This window comes from Mustela lutreola, chromosome 4 (genome assembly GCF_030435805.1).
Source record: "Mustela lutreola isolate mMusLut2 chromosome 4, mMusLut2.pri, whole genome shotgun sequence".
Classification (NCBI taxonomy): domain Eukaryota; kingdom Metazoa; phylum Chordata; class Mammalia; order Carnivora; family Mustelidae; genus Mustela; species Mustela lutreola.
In genome coordinates this window covers 27,881,691-27,904,363 of record NC_081293.1, presented here as the reverse complement: position 1 = coordinate 27,904,363, position 22,673 = coordinate 27,881,691, and the positions used below count along the sequence as shown (strand labels likewise).

Sequence of the window (22,673 nt, the reverse complement as noted above, 5' to 3'; positions counted from 1 at the left end):
TGAAGACAGATAAAAAGCAAGTGGAGACACTGAAGTAGAGGCATTTTGGTATTAGTACCCACCCCCGATCTCATAAAAAAGTCCCTTTCAGTGCCTGAACAAAAACAAACTTGGATGGTCCTGCTTCCATAGGTCATACTGAATGTGTGCTTTTTTTATGGGACAGGTTTTCAGGCAGCATGACTGTTACTTTAAGAAAATGTCCCCAAAGGGCGGGCCCCTGGATGGCTTAGTGGGTTAAAGCCTCTACCTTCCGTTCAGGGTCATGATCCCAGAGTCCTGGGATTGAGCCCAGCATAGGGCTTTCTGTTCAGCAGGGAGCCTGCCTCCTCCTCTCTCTCTCTGCCTGCCTCTCTGCCTACTTGTGATCTGTCAAATAAATTAAAAAATCTTAAAAAAAGTTCCCAAAGGGACAAAGGACAAAAAGAAAATGAGTTGGTTTACTTAGCATTAAGATAAGTCCTCAAAAACAGGAGCAAAAGCCCTGCACAGGTTCAGAATAACTCACTGAACTGTCCTCTAATTCATAAATGTAGGATTCAGGATACATAAATGTAGGATTCAGAAGTGGATTCATGGAAGCCACACTCTTACAACACAAAACAAATTAGAGACTGTCACAGCCCCAGGTTGAGTCCAAAAACAACTATTTATCCTGGAGTATACTTGACACATGTTGAAGTATAATTTTTTAAAAAACTAGCCACTATAAAAAGGTGTTTTTTTAAATTGGAAATTCTTTTTGTTCCAACTTGGGAACTGAGGAACAATTTTCCTTCTTCTTCAACCCTGTAAAAGGGAAAAGGAGCTCCCTTACCACCTGCTGCACAACTTGAACTCTCAAATACCCTCATGGCCCCAGCAAAATTAACAAATTATCAAATTATCATTTTCTTGTGCTTAACTCCCCCCACCTCCTATCTTTCTAATCTCAGAGAGGGTAGGGGTTGGGAATGGACTGCAGACCAAAAAAAAAAAAAAAAAAAAAGGAAAAGGATGAGGTCCTCACGGTAGTGCTATTCCTGCAGAAATGAGACACAGATACCAAGCACTACGTTTTATTAGGGATTTCATTAAGGTTAAACCTCTAGAAATGAGGGAGTCAGTTCAGGGGCACAAAGTTGATGAAGCCACCTCAGATCTCATAATGAACCACTGGCTCAGGCTCTTTGGCGGGATCGCCGCCTCGTTCCAGGTACAGATTATTATAAGGATACTGCTTTGGCCCCTAAGGAAAAAACACAGGTCAGCAAGATAGCATACATCCCAGTCAATACCTGGCTACACCCCACTCTGGGTTAACAATCACACATGGCAAATGGGTACAAGGTAGCCTTTGGTCGGACCCAGCTGGGCTGGAACAGCAGGAACTGCACTTCTCTTCCCTAATCAGCCCAAGGCAGAGAGAAAGCCTAGATTGTAAGAGAAGTGGTGCCTACACTGTGCGCGTGCGTGAGAGAGTGTGTGTGTGTGTGTGTGTGTGTGTGAGAGAGAGAGCGAGAGAGCGAGAGAGAGAGAGAGAAAAGGAGAGAGAAAAGGAGGGAGGGAGGGAGGGTAAGTGCTTTCTAAATGAGACGATGCATCCATCCATCCCACTCTCTCCTGGGGTCTAGACAGACTCAATCTCCTTTAAGTCACTCAGCCTCTAATGGTTCCACCACTAAAGTGGCCCAGCAAATGAGGCGTGCAGGAGCAGCGGTGGGGGAAAGCACAGAGGAGACACGGCTGGGACGTGCTTTAGGGGCTGCTGGCTTTACCAACAAACAGCTGTCAGAGAACACAGCTTAAGGGGAGGAGAAAAGGGTGATGTGCTTACAGAACTGAAAAACGGAAGAGCCACACTGTGTTTCTTGCTCTCCTGAAGTGAAGTTAGTGCTCACACCAGCCCTATGTGCACTCTCCAGCCTGGAGCCCCTGGGGCTTGGTAGGAAGGCTCGTGTCAGTGCACACCGACATGCCAGCTACCATCAGGACACTGATTATCTCTGCAGAGGTAGCACTGAGCAGCCAACTGAAAACACAACAGTCTTCCTGCTTTCAGTTCCTTCCAGTACCATCTACCCTGTAGATGACTCCCAGATTAATCATCCTAAAATCCTAACCTTCATCATGTCATTTCTGTTCAAAAATTCAACATAGTTCCCTTCTGCTTAGAGGCAGACCCAGTCATCACTGGATCCCCAACCCCCAGCACAATCTGTATCTGATATATAGTTGGTCTTCATAAATATTTGAATGAATGTCTTACTCTGAGTCCAAATCCCTAACTTCTCAGTCAAAGCATCCCAACCTAAATGACCAACTCACCTCACAATATTTTTTTTTAACATGGCAATTTCCACACCTAATTTCCCAGAACATGAAAATTACCTGGGAACTTGTTAAATACTGATGCTAGAACCCCACCATGGAGCTACTGAACCAGGAGTCTGAATTTTTACAGCTCTCCAGGTAACCAATATAACTAGTTATCTAGGAATATTGTATGTCTCTATTCCATTCCAGCTAACTAACTCTCCTTCTCCTTCCTTCATTCTATTTTCTCTTGCTCCAAATGTTCCCTCCAGCTTCTGCCCACCATCCAAATTCTATACATATTTTTAGTATCTAGCATGATCCTTCTTTTCAACAGGACCACATACCCCTTAATACACAGGTTCACTACATACATAAAACTGCCACCACATTCTTGTATCTCCATTCAAATGTTGTTTGTTGTGTCATTTATCTATATCTTCTTGTTATCCAAATCAAACTTCCTTAAACCTAGACAATATATTTTCCACGTCCTTTACGCTCTCCAGGATAAAACTGTCTGTGCTCAGAGTAAACCAACTGCTTCCATACCTTGTAGGACCTAGTGTCCTTCACATCTCCAGCAAAGAATAAGGTTTCAGCTCCAGATTCCTTGACTCTACCTTGGAAGATCACTTGCCAAAATATAATTGGTAAGTAAAGTCCCCAAATGGCAACTGTAGAAGACTAGTTGACTTACACATTCTCATTTCTCATCTAGTCCTAAACTGTTTCTTCTCACTCAGACTGACCCAAGAAGTAGGCATGGAGCAGTGCTCTGAGGCCTGTGCCAGGTCAATGGGTGAGGCCTTCTACAGGCCTTAACAGGAAGCCAAGCGTGGTATTGGCTGGATCCCTACTCCAGAGACTTCATTCCCTCAGGAAACAGCACTAAGTAAACGTACCTACCAGAGCACTTCTCAGATACTCACCACAGGCTGGTAGGTGGGGTAAGTCTCCCCAACCCAAAACATGAACACCATGAAGGCCACGAAGCCGAAGAGGTGCTTACACATGACATTCCAGGAAACAGGCGTGGGGGATGTGTCCACACGGTTCCTGATATACATGTCAAGGTCCCAGTGTATCTGAGGCAGAAAAAGAGTTCAATGTCAAATTCTGCTCTTCCTGCAAAAAGGTGTTCAGAGCCTGATACAAGGTTCAATAAAGGTACTCTACTGCCCCAGGACAATATTCTGCAAATCAAGTGTGAGCTACTCTACTACAGAGGTCTAGGCGCTGGCTTAAGCCGAGGTTCTGCTGACCAAAGACTGCATGGCAGTTCATAATTTTCAAAGTACAGAGCTCTGATTATTTACAGAAGTCTCATTCCGTGAACCACACATGGACCCTCAGACCTCGGATCACCGGATCTTGCTTTCTTAGGCATAAAACCTTAATGTTGCTTAGACGGCAAAATACCATTTAAGCTAAAAAAAGAATCCTCACGAAGATATTAGGGAGAAGGAAGAAAGGTCAAATGAGATATGCATCTCTTACCGGTTCACCCCAGTTCAACCTCAGGTCTGAGTGGTCCCAGTTATACCACGGATCCCTCTCCTGCTGTGAGCGGTCAGGGAGCTTTGGGTAGTCGCCATACCTGAGAGACAGAAAAACTTCTGGAAGGGGCTTTGAGCAGCATCACTCAGGCAATTCAAAGTACCCTCATGTTAAGAGATGAGCAACCAAGTGTCACACAACTGCCTCACCTAAGGACAGAGAAACCCACTTTCAAATTAAGATCTCAATTTATAGTCACTAAGTACAGAACTAATCACAGAAGTCCAAAGTGTAAGTCAAAGGTCATGTCAAACTCTCAAACACTGTAACATACATTATAACATACATGCTCTTCTTACCTTCTTTCAACAACAGTCATGCAATGTTATAATGTTAGAGCTGGAAGGGAATTTAGCAATCAATCACTTAGATTCCCTCATTAGACAGAAAATGAAACTGAAGTTTAGTTTGAACCCAAGGTCATCTAGCTAATTGGTATACAAACAAAAGGGGTTCAGATTAGGAAAGCATTCTCTTCATAGCAAATGTGCCCCTCAACCACCGAGTTAACATACATCTCCATGTTTCAAACACCTCATGGGACTTCCTGATAAGCTGAGTTTTCCCCCAACAAATCCAGTTTCAACTTTAATAGACTCCTACCAAGGCTACTATTGTCCACAACAAAGAGACATAGGAAATGATGACAACTAGTCATGTGTCACAGAAAATGATTGGAAAACAAGAAGAAGAATAGGAGCTGCTAAAACCACTACTGAAAGAGTGATGCTAGGAAAGAAAACGAGGGTGACCGTAATCACTTCAGATAATTAATTGCAAGGATGTTATGTAAGGGGGGGGATGGGTAACATCAACTGGAGTAGGGAAGTTGGCTGTTTAATCTGCTTGACAGTTACTTCAACTCCACAGCCCTAACAGCAAAGAAATTTTTTTTTTTAAAAGAAAGATATATACACGAACACAGAGTATCCTATCTACAAATAAGGCTCTCAAGACTGGAGTCCAGCTCCAGCGTGATCACGTGCCTGGATGACAGCACCTGAGCCCAGCAGATGCTCAATCTAAATGAAACCTCGCACTCTGGTTGAAGCCAAGGAAAGTTCCTGCTATTCAGGGGTCCTCAAGGGAGCTATTAAAATCTCGGCTTCCTCATTTGAGGAAACAGCCTGAGCCAAGGAGAAAATTGAAGTCCTCTAGGCTGCAGCTGCTCACCCATCACCTCCCACCTCCCTCCACTGAGAAAGGCATTCACACCATTGACTCTGAGGGGTCACGAGAAGGTTCAGGGAAAACAGTCAGAGTCGAGCCACCCAACCCAGCTGGCCATGTCACATCACTACCCAGCTGCAAGCAAACTTTGCATCTCACCCCATGCCATCATCAGGGTATGGTTCGTAGTCTTCTACCCGCATATTATATTTCTTGGCGGCAGCGGCCCGTTCTTCCGGGGTTTTGGGATAGGGTCCCGGGAGCATGTCCTTCGTAATGTGCGAAGCTAGAGAGCAGAAAAGGGCGGGTCAGGAAAGACCCTGTCCTTCCTGCCGCCCCGAAGGCTTCAAGCTGCGGTGGCTGCGGCGGCCCGGGCTTCAAAGGACCAGTAAGATCCTTGACCCCCTTTTCTGGGTATACTAACACCATCCACCTCCGCCCCGTCGCCGGACAGGCCACCGCAGTACCCGCAATACCCAATGCCCAACTCTCGACACACCAAACCTCAGGCATCCCTGCATTCAAGCCTCGCCCGTTCTCACGGACCTGTCCGTGCACCCAAGGGCACCACGGTCCGGGTAGCCCTTTGCAGCCATCGGACTCCCAGGACCCGCGCCCTGGCCGTCGCCATCTTCACCTTCCTCTCAGTTGACCCTGCACATGCGCATAGGCCTTAGCACGGCGGCTGAGCCGGGCCAAACGCTACGAGGGAAGCCGAGAGCGAAGGAAGGTCTTTGGGCTCCCATAAGGGCGGGGCTTAAGTCGCTTTGGGAAGCCGCAGGGAACATGAGAGGCTGGATAGAGGCAGAGAGGGAAAGTGGAAAGGAGAGAAAATCAAACAGGTGACTACTTTGACATTTCATATTGTTGTATCCTTTTCTCCGCCAGCTGACTTAGATACTTCCAAGGATAATGGGGACGCAGAACGGAAGCATCTCAGGTGGACAGCTAACTTACCTCCCGCAGGTGCAGTACAAATCAAACCAGCCTGTCTTACTTTCTTTGACTGCTTGTCTGTTTCCTCTCTTTCACTGGCAGTTCCTCCTTTCATCCCCAAACGTGATCATTCTTCAAATTCAGCCTCTGGTCTTTCTTGCTCTTGTTTTGCAAATTGGTTGATCTCCTTCACGTAGAGGAATGATGCAACACACCATTCGCCCCAAATTCTCTTCTCAGTTTTACTCCATATTTATATTTGAATATCCCAGTTACCTCAACTCAACAAATGTAAAATCAATCCTAGCACCTAAAGCAGCTCTTCCCAGACTGGCTAAAGCCTCAGATTGGCGAGGACTTGTAAAGATTTCAAGCTGGACCACAGTTAACAAAACTAGCTTAAAGAAGAGTGGGGGATATTATCAGGTTTACATATGAATCTATTTTCATTTTTACATAAAGAGCGTTTGCATAATTTACACAATATAAATGTACACATATTTCCAGCGACTTTTAGGGTGATGACTGTTTTGGTGCAGAATCTATTATTACAGACATTCTCAAATATATATTAGACCAATAAAAATTATGTATACTACTTGGCATATAAATTTGGAGGAAGGGATGCCTGGGTGGCTCAGTGAGTTAAGCTGCTGCCTTCAGCTCCTGTCATGATCCCAGGATCCTGGGATCAAGTCCCACATCGGGCTCCTTGCTCAGTGGGAAGTTGGCTTCTCTCTCTGCCTCTCCCTGCCCCTCTGCCTGCATTTGCTCTCTCTCTCTCTCTCTCTCTCTCTGACAAATAAATAAATAAATAAGTAAAATCTTAAAAAACAAGCAAACAAAAAAACCCCAAGTTATCTCCAAGATCTTTAAAAAAAATAAATAAATTTGGAGGAAGACTACCTCACAACAACTTGCCCTCTTGTAAATGAACATCACTAGTTCATGTTAAAAATAATTGTACAATATCTGCATTCGATCAATAGCAAGCCCTGATCTAATTTGGATTAAGAAACAGTGTTGGCCTAATTTACTTACTATTATCAAGATATAATTCACATACCATAAAAATCATCACTTTAAAGTATACAATAAGGTGATTTTTAGCATATTTACAAAGTTGTGTAATTATCTCCACTAATTCTAAATAGTTTTCACTACCCCTGAAAGAACCCCCATCCCTATTAGTGTATTTCCCTAACCCCTAGACCCTGGCAATCACTAATCTACTATCTGTATGGATTTGCCCATTCTCGACACTTCATATAAACAGTTTCATACGATATGTAACCTTTTGTGTCCGACTTACTTATCTTAGCATAATATTTTTAAGGTTTGTCCGTGTTGTAGCATGTGTCAGTTTTCATTCCTTTGTATGACGAAATAATATTCTATTATATTGACATACAACTTTCTGTTCATACACTCATCAGTTGATGGACAATAGTTATTTCTAGTTTGGGGCTATCATAAATAATGTTGCTGTGAACATTCTTACACAACTTTTTGTGTGGATGTATGTTTTCAATTCTCTTCAGTATATTGCTAACAGTAGAATAGCTGGATCAAGAAAGAAAGAGAGAAAGAAAAAAGAGGGAGGAAGGGAGGAAGAAAAAAAGAGAAAGGAAAGGAAAGATAGAGAAAGAAAGAAAAGAAAAAAGGAAGAAGAGGAAGAATTGCTGGATCATAGGATAACTCTATGTTTAACTTTCTGCAGAACTATAAAACTTTTTCAAAGAAGCTGCACCATTTTACATTCCCACCAGCAGCATGTGCTTATTGACCATGGTATCTTCTTTGGAGAATTGTCTACTCAAGTCTTTCATCTGAATTGGTTTGGTTTTCTATTGTTTAGTTGTAAGAATTCTTTATATAATCTAGATACAAGTCACTTATCAGCTATATACTTTGTAAATATTTTCTCCCATTCTAAGGATTAAATCTTTTGTCTAGGCCTTCAGAGCAACCTTTCCCCAAAATCCATCAGTCTGACAATTGCTTTTCCTTCTGATTTCTTAGGCTGGTCAAGAGTTTGCTTCTCTCCCCATCCACGACTGTACAGTTATTAATGCCCCGCTAAACTGGCCTCCTTTCTCTGCTTCTTGTGTAGACCTGAGCATACTGACGCAGCAATAATACTTGGTGTATTGGTTAACCAGGTGATCAGTGGGTCTAACCTCTGCGCCCCAGGACTTCACAGGCCGAGCTTAGGGTGTAAAGCTGTAGGTCACCATGAGGAGGCGCTCCCCCACGTCCCGGTTCCGCGTTCTTTGTGTCTCTGGACCACTCTCGTGCGCGTGCATCTCTATGGTTTCCGTTGTGTTTTGTCCGGAATAGGAGGAGTTTCCGGTTCCGGTGGGGGCGGCTGTAGCGACGGAGATGGCGGCGGCGGCGACGGCGGCGGAGGCTGTGGCCTCCGGCTCTGGAGAACCCCGAGAAGAGGCCGAAGCTCCGGGCCTCGCCTGGGATGAGTCCCAGCTGCGTAGTTATAGCTTTCCGACTCGGCCCATCCCCCGTCTGAGTCAGAGCGACCCCCGGGCGGAGGAGCTTATCGAGAATGAGGTAGGAGGCGGGGCCCGGTCTGAAGGGGAGGGGGAAGGGTCCAGGTTGAGAGGAGAGGTCAAAGGCGAATGAGGATACAAGTGGGGGACTGTCAGGGCTGTGGACTAGGGCCTAAGGGAGAGTGGAGAGGGAGACGAGGAGAAATGGAACTTAAAGGAGTTTGTGCTTGTTCACAAGAGAAAGTATTCAGAAGTAGGGAAGTGGTTGGAGTCATGGGACAAGAATCCACCGGCTTCTTGGGATGACTTCATTTGTTTTTTTCACTTGTTGTTTTCATTTAGGAGCCTGTGGTGCTGACAGACACAAATCTTGTATATCCTGCTCTGAAATGGGACCTCGAATACCTGCAGGAGAACATTGGCAACGGAGACTTCTCTGTGTACAGTGCCAGCACCCACAAGTTCTTGTACTATGATGAGAAGAAGATGGCCAATTTCCAGAACTTTAAGCCCAGGTCCAACAGGGAGGAAATGAAATTTCACGAGTTTGTTGAGAAACTGCAGGATATACAGCAGCAAGGAGGGGAAGAGAGGTAAGTCCCCAGATTGTGGCGTCCCATTGAATCTAGGGCATCCTTTTTCCTGTCTTGTAATTGTTTGAGCATATGGAGGAGTTGGGTGAGCTCCCTAGTTTGAGAGATGAGAGAATGATTAGACTTGAATTGTCACTCTGTCATTCTTTGTTGTTTTCACAAAATGACAGTCACAGCTGCCTAGAAGGGTTAAGTAGGTGAGTAATATGAGAGACGTTGTCTGGGTGAAAACGACAATGAAGCTGAAAGCATGTGCCATGTTCAGAGTGAGAAGTCGTTACTTGATTCTTGTTTCCAGTTAGGAGTGCGGTCCCTGGGTTGCCAGATACTTTCATTTTCAAGAGAAGCCAGAAATTAGGATTTTTTTTTTTTTAAGATTTTATTTATTTATTTGACAGGGATCACAAGTAGGTGGGGAGACAGAGAGAGAGGAGGAAGCATGCTCTCCGCAGAGCAGAGAGCCTGATTTGGGGCTCGATCCCAGAACCCTGGGATCATGACCTGAGCCGAAGGCAGAGACTTTAATCCACTGAGCCACCCAAGAGCCCCAGAAATTGGGATTTTTATTTAAAATTTTTTTTACCTCGGCAGCTAACTCAAATTTTTAAAAAAGCTGTGGGGTGCCAAACAAAACCAGCTGTCATTGGATTTAGCCTGAGATTGCCAGTTTGTACCCCGTGTCCTAAAATATTGGGCTGGCTGAGGACAATGAAAGCTAAAAAATTTTTATAGATTGTTGTGATTCTTGGCTGAAGGGTGTCAGGGTCCCCTAGATGAGGGAGATCAGATTCGGTTGATAACAGAGTTGCACATTATACTAGAGATGGCAAACACAAGACGCACTCAGAAGTGATTCTTTTTCTGTGCTTTCATCTTTATATGCGAGGCCAGCCTCCTCGGTAGGTCCCAGACAGCATTCAGTTCCACACTGTAACATTGCTTCTGGGGAATTGCTTTCACTGAGTACTTTATGGTGAATGACCATCTCCATCTCACACTTGGTGCCCAGCCCTGGGCTTCTTTTAGTCTCCTGCCTCAGTTCTTTTCCTGACTCTGTTAGCAACCTATGGCTGCATGAATGGATTTGCAATATCTTTTTTTGTGTTTTTATGTCTTTCTGACACTTAGCGGTTATCATAGTGCTAGAACTTTGACCAAAAAGAGTTTCCAGGGTTACAGCTGTGATTGATCAGTTCTTTACGTCTTACAAAGACTAGTATAAGTCATCTTCTGCTTAAGTTTCCTCAAATTGAACATAGCATGTACATGTGTATGTGCACACATCCACACATCCCCAGGGTTGCGAGATAGGGGTCAATTTAAATGGTGCTGGTGGAGTGTAATTCCATTGCATGAACATTCGTACTGGAAGGAGCATGAGATGAGACACCTGAGTCCTGGTTCCTCAGTCGCTTCAAGTTTCTTACCTCCTATAGGGAGAGCAGTTTGCCTTACTAAGTACAAGTTATGAGTGTAGTTTTTATGAGTGATTCAAGGAAAATGTTTTCCTATGCACGAGTTTTGCCTGACTAGCTTACTTTACCACCAACCAATTCCACTTTGGAATTGTTAGGATTCAAGGAGTTCTATAATTTCTCTTTGAGCTCTTTTGACCATTTACTGTTCTGATGTAATAGGAGTTGTTTGGATTCATGTTTGGTGAGTGTTCTGCCTCTTTTAAAGTTACTTGACAAAATTTTTGTATGATATATTTTATAATTTCTAAGGAAAGGTTGTATTTGAGTCTTGAGGATTCTTTGTCCCCCAAAAGGTAGCTAGTGTTTACAACTTACCAAGATTTCTAGTTAATATTGCCTTAAACATCCTGATTCTAGGCACTGAGATACTTTTGAGCCATTTGAGGTAACATTCTCGGGACTAGAACAGGACTGCTTTTGTTTTTTGTCTTCATGTTTGCCCTTTTATTATGTCCCTTATGGGACTTGAGCACGTGTCTGGGTTTTCACATCCCTTAGGTAATTTCTGATGTTCCTCCGTGATTGGGTCTACAGAAAGCCTGATGAGTCTTTCAGCTGTGGAAGGTGGCTGAATTAGTTAAGATAAACTAGGTTTCAGGCCAGAGGCAGTGACTTGAAACAATGAAGGTTTATAACAACAATAACAGTCGTGCTACATGTCCATCCATGTCCATCGAACGTCACATGGAGGCTCTACTCTTATGTCATCTTCCTTATTTTGGGACCCAGGAGCTACCATCTGAAACCTTGCAGTTGATTAGCAGAGGGAGAGAGATACGGTAGCAGTGAGTACTGCTTCTTCAAATTACAGTTTGGCAGCAACATAAGTCATATTTGTGGACATATCATTGGTTAAAGCAAGTTGAATAAGGAAGTTTGGCTTCAAGGGGATATAGGAGAATTAACTCTCCCACAGATAGGGAACTAGATCTTGGTGAACAGTAATACAATCTATCATAAAGGCCATTGAGGACCAAAGGGGATGTCTGAGGCTCTGAGAGTTTCTAGAGAAAGGCTGAATAATCATTTTAGACTCTGAATAGGTGTTGAGGAATCTGAAATTGTATGAAAGTTCCATGTGTATGTACATTTTTATGGAAACATTTCTTGGATTCTTTGATTTATGCTGTGACCCAGAAAAGGTTAAGAATAATTTCTTTTAGGGGCACCTGCCTGGCTCAGTTGGTAGAGCATGCAACTCTTGATCTTGGTCTAGATCTTGATCAAGATCTTCATCTACATCTTCAGACCTCACATTTGGTATAGAGTTTATGTTTAAAAAAAAGGGGGGGGATCTTTTCTTTAAAATAGCAAGTTTGGTGTTGAACAGAGCTCATAGGACGGGCAAGAATTCAGTTCTGTGAGAATCTGTCTTGGTTGACACTTGCATGGCTGCAGCTGGTCTCTGTGGGAGGTGCTGGTGTGGATTTGGATTTCCAGATGTGGGGAGGCCATGCCAAGGGACTGTGTATGTGCACTAATGGGATTTTATTCTCTGGAAACATAGGTTGTATCTGCAGCAAACGCTCAATGACACTGTGGGCAGGAAGATCGTCATGGACTTCTTGGGTTTTAACTGGAACTGGATTAATAAGCAACAGGGAAAGCGTGGCTGGGGACAACTGACATCCAACCTACTGCTCATTGGCATGGAAGGTAAGAAATCTTTCAGAAAGCAGCATAACTTGGAGTCATTCAAACCTGATTTCCAAGCTTGTCTTCACTCGTTTGCTTTATGACTCTGAACAAGTCATCTCACTTTTTAAAATCTCAGTCTCCTCTTCTGTGAAAGGAATAGCTTATAAATCACTATGAAGATTAAAGAGATAATGTATGTAAAATGATTAGGCTAGTTTCCCGCACTTTGAAAAGAAAATTAGTTCTCTTTTCCCTTCCTCAGTTGCCGCATGAGCGTGTATACTCAGATATGAGGGGTCTTCCTGAAAAACTGTCCTTATCTATTGGATCTGCTTGTATTCAGAAGATTTTTTATTCCAGTCGAAGAGGAAAGCTTACTTTTTCAGTATAAATTGAACCTTATCTTTTGAATGTTAATATATTTATGGAGTTAAATTCAAAAGGTATAAATAGGTGTGTAATGATAAATCTCTCTTCCACTCCTCTATTTCCCAGCCTCCCGCTAACTCTCCTTGGAGGTACCACATGTTAGTTGCTTGTGTATACTGCTAGAGGATTTTATGTATACACAAGCAAATATGTGAGTATGTTCATTCTTTTTCTAATAGAATGAGAGGAGAGGCCTTTGAACTCCAGTTCAAAGGAATAAGAGGCTTGCAGTACAAAAGAAGTAGAGCTGCTTACTGGCCAGGGTCGTTGTCTTATTCTTGTTTTTATTTCTGGCACTAGCCCAGGCCCAGGCCCGTAATAGGTACCTAGTAAATGGTGAATAAATTGGATTAAACAAGGAAGCAGAGTAGTTATTTGTTGTCATTCACCACTGGGTTCTGAAGTCTCTCCTTTGTTCTTTCTTCAGTTTTGGATCCTTTGCTGCCAGTATTCATAAAGATTTCTAGCAGTGCAGCTTATGGATTGCACCTCCAACCTGTCCCTTTGAAACCAGCTCTTCATTAACCTGCCAGGAGCTAGTTCTGACCTACTTAGCTCTAAGTTTTTCTTTTGCCTTCCTGTCCTTTGGTAGCGTGCACTGAAGCGGATCCCTCAGGTAGAGATGAGAGAGCAGATCTCCTCTGAGGATGCACATGGACTCCGCATTTACGAAAGCGGCTGTCTTGGCACACTCAGGCAGGCCAGGGAATGTTTTCTGAACTCCGTGCTCTGAACTCCAGATGAGAATGCCATGTCCTGGAATATTTTCCAGGAAGAGAGTAGGTTAGTGTGTTTATAGGATTGAACAAAAGCCTTGTCCCTGCCCTTGGTGGACATAGAATGCTTCTGCACAGGGCACTCAGCTCTCAGGGATTGTACAAAGGATAAACAACAGATAAGGTCCCAGTTACAAAGAGTAGATGGAGCAAATACACACTAGTGCAGAACCAATTCAAGTTGGCATTTAAAATAATTCCCCTTACTCAAATTATACATCAGGAATCTGATATGCTCTCCTCATGCCCCCACGACAATTAACAGCCTCCGTGTTGCTCTAAGAAGTATTGCATCCCACAGATGTGTTGAAGTGAGAACAAAGGTTGAGAATCTTTGAGCTCCAGAAGAGCTACTCAAAGCAAGTACTTATTCATACAACTTCAAGTGACTGATTAACTCCATCAAAGACGGTTACACATGCATTGTTGATACCAGTCACTTCAGTTGTTTGTTACTCCTGTTTTATTTACCCTTTGATTCGTGCCATAGTCAAGACGCATACAAGTATGCATGGTGTATTACTTTGCCAGACTTGTGAATATCATCTCGATGTGCTACTGCTTCCAGTAAGGGCAGAAGCATCATTTATGAAAGTTTGCTTTACTCCGATTGATGGTGAACCCTTAGCTAGCGATGGTTTCTGAACAACTTATTGCCCACTGAAAGTTTAACAATTTGCTGAGAGTTGTAATTGCAGTCGCCCCAGTTGTGCTTGAAGTTTTAATTAGAAACCCTTAGCTGAGAGGGCAGGCTGGGTTTCTCTCCAGCATTGGGCCTTGTGTTCTAGCCTCTGCAGTCAAGCCACCGCTCTGAATAAGAAAATGTCTTTCCTCCTACAGGAAATGTGACACCTGCTCACTATGATGAGCAGCAGAACTTCTTTGCTCAGATAAAAGGCTACAAGCGATGCATTTTATTCCCTCCGGATCAGTTTGAGTGCCTGTACCCATATCCTGTTCATCACCCATGTGACAGACAGAGCCAGGTGAGCTTATGTGGTCTGAGGAGGGTGTAGCACTCCTTTGGGATCCAAGGTTGGCATGTCTTTCCCCTTCTTTGTGGATAAACTCAGGATAATTTCACAGTGTAGCTCACGTATTCCAGGCCCTTGTGGTGGTTCTCTTTAGATGTGCATAAGGATAAACAGTTCTGTCGAGGTAATTCTGGAGGGCAGACCATCACTGATGCTGTTGGACTCTGGTCACTCTGTTTGAATGTGTATGTCTCCACTGGGTTTAATAATTGCTTTCTGTTGTCATGGATGCTGCTACTTTTTGATAAGGAGAAGGGTGAACAGAATTGTCATATGTCATTTACTGTCTTTCCTGGATCTAAAAGAAGTATGTGGTTGACTTTATGGCCAACCAGGGAGGGCCTCTGCTTTCTTGAGAGAACTGCCTAGCCACTTCATGTAGAAGTTTTTGCTGACAGGAATATGTGTGTGGGAGAAAGTTTCAGAAGATTTGGCTGAAGGGTGCATCCTCATTTCTCATGTCTGCAGGCCATGACTAGGTTTTCTGACCTGTGAGCTGTGATGATTGGCTTCTGACCTCAGGAGTACTGAGGCCCAGTATTCTTTAACACTTAATCCTCAAGCCTGGCTTGTCTTATACCGCTCTCTGAGAGAGTGTATATGTTTAATGTGTGTGGTATCTTCTGCCGGATGTAAATTCTAAACACATCTTTTATTCTTAAAGCCATCTTTTTAAAGAATCACTACCAAACTAGCACATCGCAGTTTATATTAATAAAGATTTGGCAATTGACTGATTTTTTTTTTCTTTCTCTTGAACCTCTCAGGTGGACTTTGACAATCCTGACTACAAGAGGTTCCCCAATTTCCAGAACGTGGTTGGTTATGAAACAGTGGTTGGCCCTGGTGATGTTCTTTACATCCCAATGTACTGGTGAGGAGGGGGTTAGGACTGGGGGCTTTTTGGGAGCTTTCTTTCCCATTCCCCGGAAAACTGTATTTATGTCCCTTTCAAGTTGTGGCAGGATTGGTTTTATGTGATCTACAGAAAGGTCAGCATATCCAGATGTGACCATACTGAACATGGGAGAAATGACAACACAGTCTGTAGGACAAGATGACAATTCCTCAGGTCCAAAGAGATCCCAGAGGTTTGAGGCTGAAGAAACTGTTCTTGGCTCTTCTGTAGTTGGAGACTGAGCTGAACACCCACTGCCTCTGGTCCCAGGGTGTTTGGCAGGATGAATGTAAAGATAATGTGCTTGTCATTTGCTGTAGCCGGACTTTACCTAGTTTTCTCTCTCTCTCTAAGCAATATTGGTGGCAAACAGGAGCATGTTTATTTTCTTGCAGGTGGCATCACATAGAGTCATTACTAAATGGGGGGATTACCATCACTGTGAACTTCTGGTATAAGGTGAATATGGGGTTTTTTTTTTCCTCCCTAGATGGGATTGGGGTGAGGTAGGTGTAATAATTTGGGGGCAGGGTGGGGAGGTTGGCTTTCTCTGAAAGTGATTCCCAGGTCTTTGGAGAGATGAAGAGGGGTGGGATTGAACTGAGTTTCTTAGAAGGGGTAAAGGTGCTAGAACGGTGGGTTACACTGAAGCCTGCTGCTAAAGGCATTTTCCTGAGCTGCTGCTTCCTTTGCAGGGGGCCCCCACCCCTAAGAGAATTGAATATCCTCTCAAAGCCCATCAGAAAGTGGCCATAATGAGAAACATTGAGAAGATGCTTGGAGAGGCCTTGGGGAACCCACAAGAGGTATGTGGCTACCCCAAGGTGGCACTCCTGTGGCCCAGTGGGCAGAGTGACCAGGGAAAGTCAGAATTGATGTCACATTCTCCATAGCTCTGTTTCAGTATCCAGTGTCCTTTCTCTCCATAGAGGTTATGGGCGTGTTCAGAAAATCTTTGTTTTCTGGTGAGAGTTGGGCTTGACTGGTGGATCAATTATAATCTGTTCCATGCTAGTGGTAATGTTCCCCATGGGGCTTGTGTGCCAGCTGGGGACCCCTGGGGGGATTCTTCTGGAATGGGAAGTGAGCGGTAAAGCATCTCCTCACGCTCTCCCAGCTGTGCCAAGGCTGCTCTAGGTAATGTTGAGACCTGCTTCCACACAGGTGTGCCAGTGGCCCACTGGGGACCCAAGGGAGGTATTTGTAATGCTCTTGCCTTCTTCCCATGGATAGCCTCAGCATCCAGAGGACCTGTGGGATTGGAAAGTGGCACCAGCCCCAATTGCGGGTGACCATTTCAGGATACAGAGGCATTTAACCTTCTTAAAGCTCATTTAAGAAACATGCAGGCACTCTTGGGTTTGGGGGGATTATTGGCTCCTCTGACCTTATGTCAGTTTGGTGCTATTTATAGGGTATTGTGAGAGAGAAGGTAACATACAAGAGAGACCCAGATGAGAATGCCATGTCCTGGAATATTTTCCAGGAAGAGAGTAGGTTAGTGTGTTTATAGGATTGAACAAAAGCCTTGTCCCTGCCCTTGGTGGACATAGAATGCTTCCAGACACACCACGTCTGGCTCCAGGGCCAGGGGACAGACAGTTCTGACTGGCTCCTCATGTCTCTTCACAGGTGGGGCCCTTGTTGAACACAATGATCAAGGGTCGATACAACTAGCCTGCCAGGAGTCGAGGCCTCCTGCCAGGTGACTGCTAGCCCGTCCACACCGCTTCATTGATGAGGACAGGAGACTCCAAGCGCTAGTATTGCACGCTGCACTTAATGGACTGGACTCCTGCCATGGCCCTGGAGGCAGGTGTTTGGGGCAAGGCAGGGTGGTTGGCGCTCCACTCCCATTTGGAGGGACTTCTTGCCCTTGCCTCTGTGCCCCAGCATCTTCCCTCTCTGCCCCCACTAAGGCCTGCATTCAGTGTGTGGAGTCCCAGCTTCTGGTTGTCATCACGTCTATGTGCGTCAGTCTGTCACCCTTGGGATGTGTGTGCGTGTGTGTGCATGCACACGCGCGTGTGTATCTGTTCCTTGCTTTCTCCTTCTGAGTCAGGATGCCACTGCTGGCTCTTGGGCCTGTCTCCTGCAGCCTCAGTGCCTCAGCCTGAGAGAGAGGAGATGGTCTCGGATGCCCACTATGTCTGGGCTGCGGGGCCAGAGCACTCCTGACCACCAGGTCAATCTGCCTCCTTCCAGTTTTCACAGTCAGGCTCTAGGCTGGGTGGGAATGGTTACTGGGACTCTTCATGGGAAGAGTGAGAGGGGGACTTGACTCTGAGAGCCTAGATAGCCTTCCTGTCAGAGTTCCAACTTGGACCTTTCAGCTCAAGCCATACATAAAAAAAAACCCTCGGGACATGAGAGCCAAGGATTATACCTAAGTTCCAAATTGCAGACACATACAGCTTCTCTCTTAATAGCACCAGCTCCGGCTCCCTGTGCTGAGTACCAGGGGAGTTCTCTTAGTAGTGGCTTCTCTAGGTTCTAGGGGTATGAGCCTCTGTGTGGATGTGTGTGTGATATGTGTGCACACACGCACGTGCATCTGTGTCCGTGTCCACACTGGCCTGCCTCTTGGCTTACTGAGTTTCTCCACTGCTTAACCTTGTCCAGTGGGACACACAGTGTAAGCCCCAGGGAAGTACTGCCTGACCTAGCCTAAAGCTTTTAAACTCAGTTTTAGCCATTGGACGCTGGTCAGGTCTCACTGCAACCTACCTGAGGCTGAGTGGTGAGAGCCTCCAGGTCCTGTGACCCTCCCTGCCCAGGCCACGTCCTCCACTCCTGCGGAGCTTCCTGGCCAAGTAAATGAAATGGGGTCAAACCTAGGCAGCCAGCTTGCCACCTGTCATCCACCTCAGGGCAAGGACAAAAATATAACCTTGCCTCTTAAAGCCAGCACCTCTGCCAGACCCCTCAGTAATGTTCCACAAACACCCTTGAAAGTCAGGGCAGCTGATAATGGAGCACAGAAGTGGAATTTCTTTTTCTGTTCATTGTTACTTGTGGGAACCCCTCTTAGGGCTGCAGCTTGGAGCTGGGTACTGCACAACCCAGAGGGCCATCGGTCACATGATTCAGTGGAACTGGGGCCGCTGGAATTGGGCAGTATGGTGGCCCTGTAGTCCTGTGTCTTCTCACCTCTACTCCCATCTCCATGCCACTTCTCTCTGGAAGGAAAGAGGAGTTGGAAAACTCTGGGTTTTTTTGTTTGTTTGTTTTGTTTTATTTTTTGCCAAAGGTTTACTGTCAGCTTCTGAGCTGTGGCTCTAACCCCCAAAGCTCAGTTTACAGTTACAGTTACAGCGCACTGATGGTCTGAGAGGATGTATGTGTGTGCATGTGTGCACCTGTTTGGGTATTGGGATAAGGGTGTTTATTTTTAGTACCCCATTCTGGGGTTCTCTGATGCAGCGTGGGTGTGCAAACACGGTACCTTCTCAAGTGTAGTTCTTTCAAATATAGCCAATGCTGGAAAATATGATTGCAGTGATCTCCATCCCTCCATCTCTTGGGAAAGAGGAGTGCAGCAAAGAAAACAAGGCAGACAGGATAAACTTCAGCCCAAGCAAACTTTGAAAGATAGCAGATTATTTTTGTTCTCTTTAGGAGGTCTGCTGTGCCCCTGCAGCCTTCAGAGATGTGGGCGATGTGCAGCAGGGAGGCATGTGGCCCTCCGTTGCTCCTGGCTGGGTGCTGGGCTGGCACAGATCTGACCTAAGGCAACTGGGTGTGGGGGGAGGGTCCTTTACAGGATTGGTGCTGACTCTTGGGTAATACAGTAGTGACCCTGATTATTAGATACTCAGTTTCTGCCTAGTGCTCTCATTTTTGTTCCTCACTATCCTGCAAGGTAGGTATTTCCATTTCACAGCTAAAGAAACGGGCTCAGAGGGGTTTCAGTGATGAGTGGCAATCAGGATTTGAACCTACTATTAATTTGACTACGGAGTCCCTGCTGCTCCTTTTCCACCATACACTTATTTCTCCTGCCTTGCTGCCTATCTTGTCCTACAGGCTGTCCTCAGATCTCACCACACTGGGCATTGCCCAAGAGGGTGCACAGGCTACAGCTTAGGGTAAAAGCTCTTTTGGGCTCCAGCTAAAGACCTCTTGTGAAAACTGTCAGGAAGCCTTGTTCTGAGTTAAGACTGCTGGAAGTAGTTGTGGGGAAACTGAGTTCTAGATCCCAGTGCATTATTTGTCCTTTAATGGGTACCATAACTCTTCCCAGCTTGCTTTTGTACCTTTAAGATTGAAGATCCAGTTCTAGATAATAACTAAGAACATCGATTGATGTTCTGCTGCCTCCCTTTCCCCCAAGGAAGAGAGCTAGTCTCCTCCCTTCCCTTAGGGCTAAGTAAGGGCTTTTTAAGCTCAGATTCTACTTGCGGCTAAGGAAACATATCTGCTCTGTTGCTTACTCCTCTGCTGACCAGCAGTGTGCAGGCCACACTCCAAGGGAAGGTGGGGCTTTGGACCTGAAAGGAGGTCAGCCATATTATAGGCTCCCGTTTTTACATCAGCAGGTATATAGGAAACTGTTCTTTTGTGAAGTCAAATATTTGTTGGGGAGTTGGAGTTCAGGGGAGGAAGGAAGGGCTGTTCTGGGCATCAGTTGAGCAGATGCCCAGGATGCCTGGGGGAGACCAGCTTCCCCTACAAATCAGAGCTCTAAATTACAAGGTTTTTACCAACGCGAACAGTTGGGGGAAGTCGTCTACTCTCATTTGCGTAATGGTTTCTGTCACTGGTGATTAGACACAGGATGAAGGAAAAGAAATTTGACAATTAGGAATGAGCGATCATTAATCTGAATCTGTTAGGAGACAGAGAAGGGAAGGATCCTTATCAGTGGGCCAGTCCGGTGTGGGGAGACCTCCTTCTGCCCCCACCAGAGACTCTCAAGCCACATACCCTTCCGTTGTTCCCACATGTGGGCTGAGCTGATGTTTCTTTACAAAGCCTGGGTAGGCCCATTCCCCAACCTGAGGTAGAATACGGGTGGGTGGGTATAGGAGTGGGACATCAGAGAGAGAGAGAGATGGGTGTCAAATGCAAGTGACAGGGCAAAGAATACCAATGGAAAAGTTTTGACGCATTTGCTGTTCGTGGAAAAGTTCTTTTAATCAACACTCCAGGTACCCAGCCTGTGACAAGTGTCTGTTACATTCCAACACTGCAGGATGTAGAGAAATCCCGGTTTTTATCCTCTAGGTTCTTCTTAGTGGAAGAGGAACCACACAAAATAGAGGTTGTGAAGCCATGAATCTTGAACCTTGTGAGGACAAGATGAGAGATTGTTGAGAGGAGGAAGATCAGTAGAGAGCAAGCTCTGCCCCCAGGATCCTCTGAGTTCCTGGGCTCTCCTGGGAGGGACTCTTCCTTCCAGGCCTCCCAGCATGCTGGTTTTCCCGAGTCATTGCAGCTGCAGTGCAGGAGCTAAGGGGCACTGACGACCCCATCTGGGCATGTGAACAGGTGATGAGAAAACTTCAAGTGGGCTGAGTCTTAAGGTGTAGAGAGTCCCAACTTGGATTTTCCTGGGTCCCTGTTGCACATTATTATTCATTCTTCTGTCTTCACACTTCAAGGACTATATTAATTTGCACTAGTTGGTGGTATTTGTTCCTCAGTTTCGTGACTTGTGTGTGGTAGGTTCCTTAGGGTATCAGAACGTGAACTTCCCAGAGATAGGACTGTGTTTCTCCCATGGTAAACTCCCTACCTCTGAGGCTTCTACCCTTTCAGATCGGGTGCGGAGTTTAGTAGGGTGACAGGGAATAGCCCTCAGTGACTAGTTTTACCCAAACAGGTTGGATGCTGGGATGCATCTGGAAGTGGCTTCTTGGGGTTCCAGAAGCTCTGACCTTTCAGCCCTGCTTTCCTCGTCCTCTGAAACCTGCAGTGCTTGTCCTCCGGTCCATGCCAACTTCTGATGTCCTCTCAAGCTCCTTGCATTGAAGAGCTATTCCATCTTCCGTTTTCAGGGCTCCCCCTGTTTCTCGCTCTCCCACTCAACTTCCTTCTGTCGAGTCTCTCTCAGGCAAGTGCCTTTTCCCTAAACGATTGAGCTTTCTTCAGAAGCCCCATGGCTGCAGGTGTTTGGATAGACTTTCTCTAGGATCTCTCCCCCTAGAGCATCTTTGCGTTATCGTCCTTTTTCGACCTGTGATTAGTCCATTTATTCTGTGTCTGCTCTGCCCTCTTAGTGTTCCTTTGTTAATTCTGTGCAGCCTGCTTTGCTTTTCTAACTCTGGTGGCCCTTCTGCAAGTCTTCAGCCGTCTCTGTTTAATCATCATCGGTCTTAGGATCCTCAGTGGAGCCAAGCTGAGTGCTTTTGGCACGCTTCTGGGGGATGAGGCCTTAGACACTGGCAGCCTTGAGGCCCAGGGACCAATGGGCCTTGGGGCCTCCAGAGGTGGGCGAGGGGAGGGTGGGTACCTAAAGTCTTGGACAGTGGAGAGCCAGTGAGGAGGAACTGGGTAGGAGAATCCCAGGATGGGGCCAGGCCTGGCAAGCCAGGATGGAACAAGCAGTTTTGTGCTTCCACCTGAATGCCTCCTGTGTGCCTTACGGCCCAGCAAGCAGTTCAGGGATGGTGGGCATCTTGTGAATGTCTCCTAGCTTCTCTTGGGTGTCTTTGGCCATGCCTCAAGTCACCAAGTTTGGTGACCTCTGCATTCCAGTGTTTGCTAGAAGGGAAACAGCGTATTGGTAGTTTTATGTAAGGATCGGAGGTCTTAGATGAGAAAAGCCATGGAAGCTGGGGTAGCAGGTGAGAGGGACTCATTGGTCAGCTTACCCAGGCTGTCTTCATTCCTCCAAGTGTTTAAGTATAAAAACTGATTAAAGAAGTGAAAAAATGAGGCCTCGCCTTTTTCCCCCCCTGAAGTCTGGGTTTCAGATGGTGTTTGGGGAAGGAATATATGCCCTTTAACTTCCAGTGAGAAGCAATCTAGCATAGTGTTTTAAAGAATGGATTTTGGAGTCCGATGTCTTTGGTTCACTTTTGTAGCTTTGCTACTTACCAGCTGGTTTGACCTTGTTGATTGATTTCTTCTTTCTGAGCCTGTTTCCTCTCAACTCTAATGGTACTTACTGGGGTGGGGGGTAGTGTTGAAAATACCTACCTCAGTGTTGTCAGATAACTGAAACAATGTAAAGCTTGAGCAAGGTGCCTGGCAAGCACTTACTAAATGGCTGTAGTGGTGGTGGTGGTTTATGATGTGGCTTTTTCAGAAACTTGATTTCCGTGATTTGTGAGCAGATAGATGTCCAGTGATTTCTTTTCTCTAAAGAAAACCATAGGGAGGGATGCCTGGGTGGCTCAGTTGGTTAAGCAGCTGCCT

General features: G+C 45.5%; 2 protein-coding genes across 3 annotated transcripts; one reads left to right on the top strand and one right to left on the bottom strand.

Annotated features, from left to right (window-relative positions):
* Positions 1 to 1,042: 1,042 nt before the first annotated feature.
* NDUFB8 (NADH:ubiquinone oxidoreductase subunit B8) lies at positions 1,043 to 5,732 on the bottom strand. Its single transcript, XM_059169184.1, has 5 exons — positions 5,572 to 5,732; positions 5,185 to 5,311; positions 3,796 to 3,895; positions 3,228 to 3,383; positions 1,043 to 1,228 (listed from the first exon to the last, which is right to left on the bottom strand). The coding sequence occupies exons 1-5, from the start codon at positions 5,654 to 5,656 to the stop codon at positions 1,136 to 1,138; spliced, it is 561 nt and encodes a 186-aa protein (XP_059025167.1). The 5' UTR covers positions 5,657 to 5,732; the 3' UTR covers positions 1,043 to 1,135.
* Positions 5,733 to 5,751: 19 nt separating this feature from the next.
* HIF1AN (hypoxia inducible factor 1 subunit alpha inhibitor) lies at positions 5,752 to 18,801 on the top strand. 2 transcript variants are annotated; one of them, XM_059169183.1, is made up of 9 exons: positions 5,752 to 5,867; positions 8,302 to 8,526; positions 8,808 to 9,058; positions 12,044 to 12,192; positions 14,220 to 14,365; positions 15,181 to 15,287; positions 15,707 to 15,770; positions 16,007 to 16,117; positions 16,944 to 18,801. In XM_059169183.1, exons 2-9 carry the CDS (start codon positions 8,344 to 8,346, stop codon positions 16,986 to 16,988), a joined length of 1,056 nt encoding a protein of 351 aa, XP_059025166.1. In that variant the 5' UTR covers positions 5,752 to 5,867; positions 8,302 to 8,343; the 3' UTR covers positions 16,989 to 18,801. The 2 variants fall into 2 exon arrangements, with proteins under 2 accessions (XP_059025166.1, XP_059025164.1); XM_059169181.1 differs by lacking the exon at positions 5,752 to 5,867 and adding an exon at positions 5,923 to 5,991.
* The last annotated feature ends 3,872 nt before the right edge of the window (positions 18,802 to 22,673 follow it).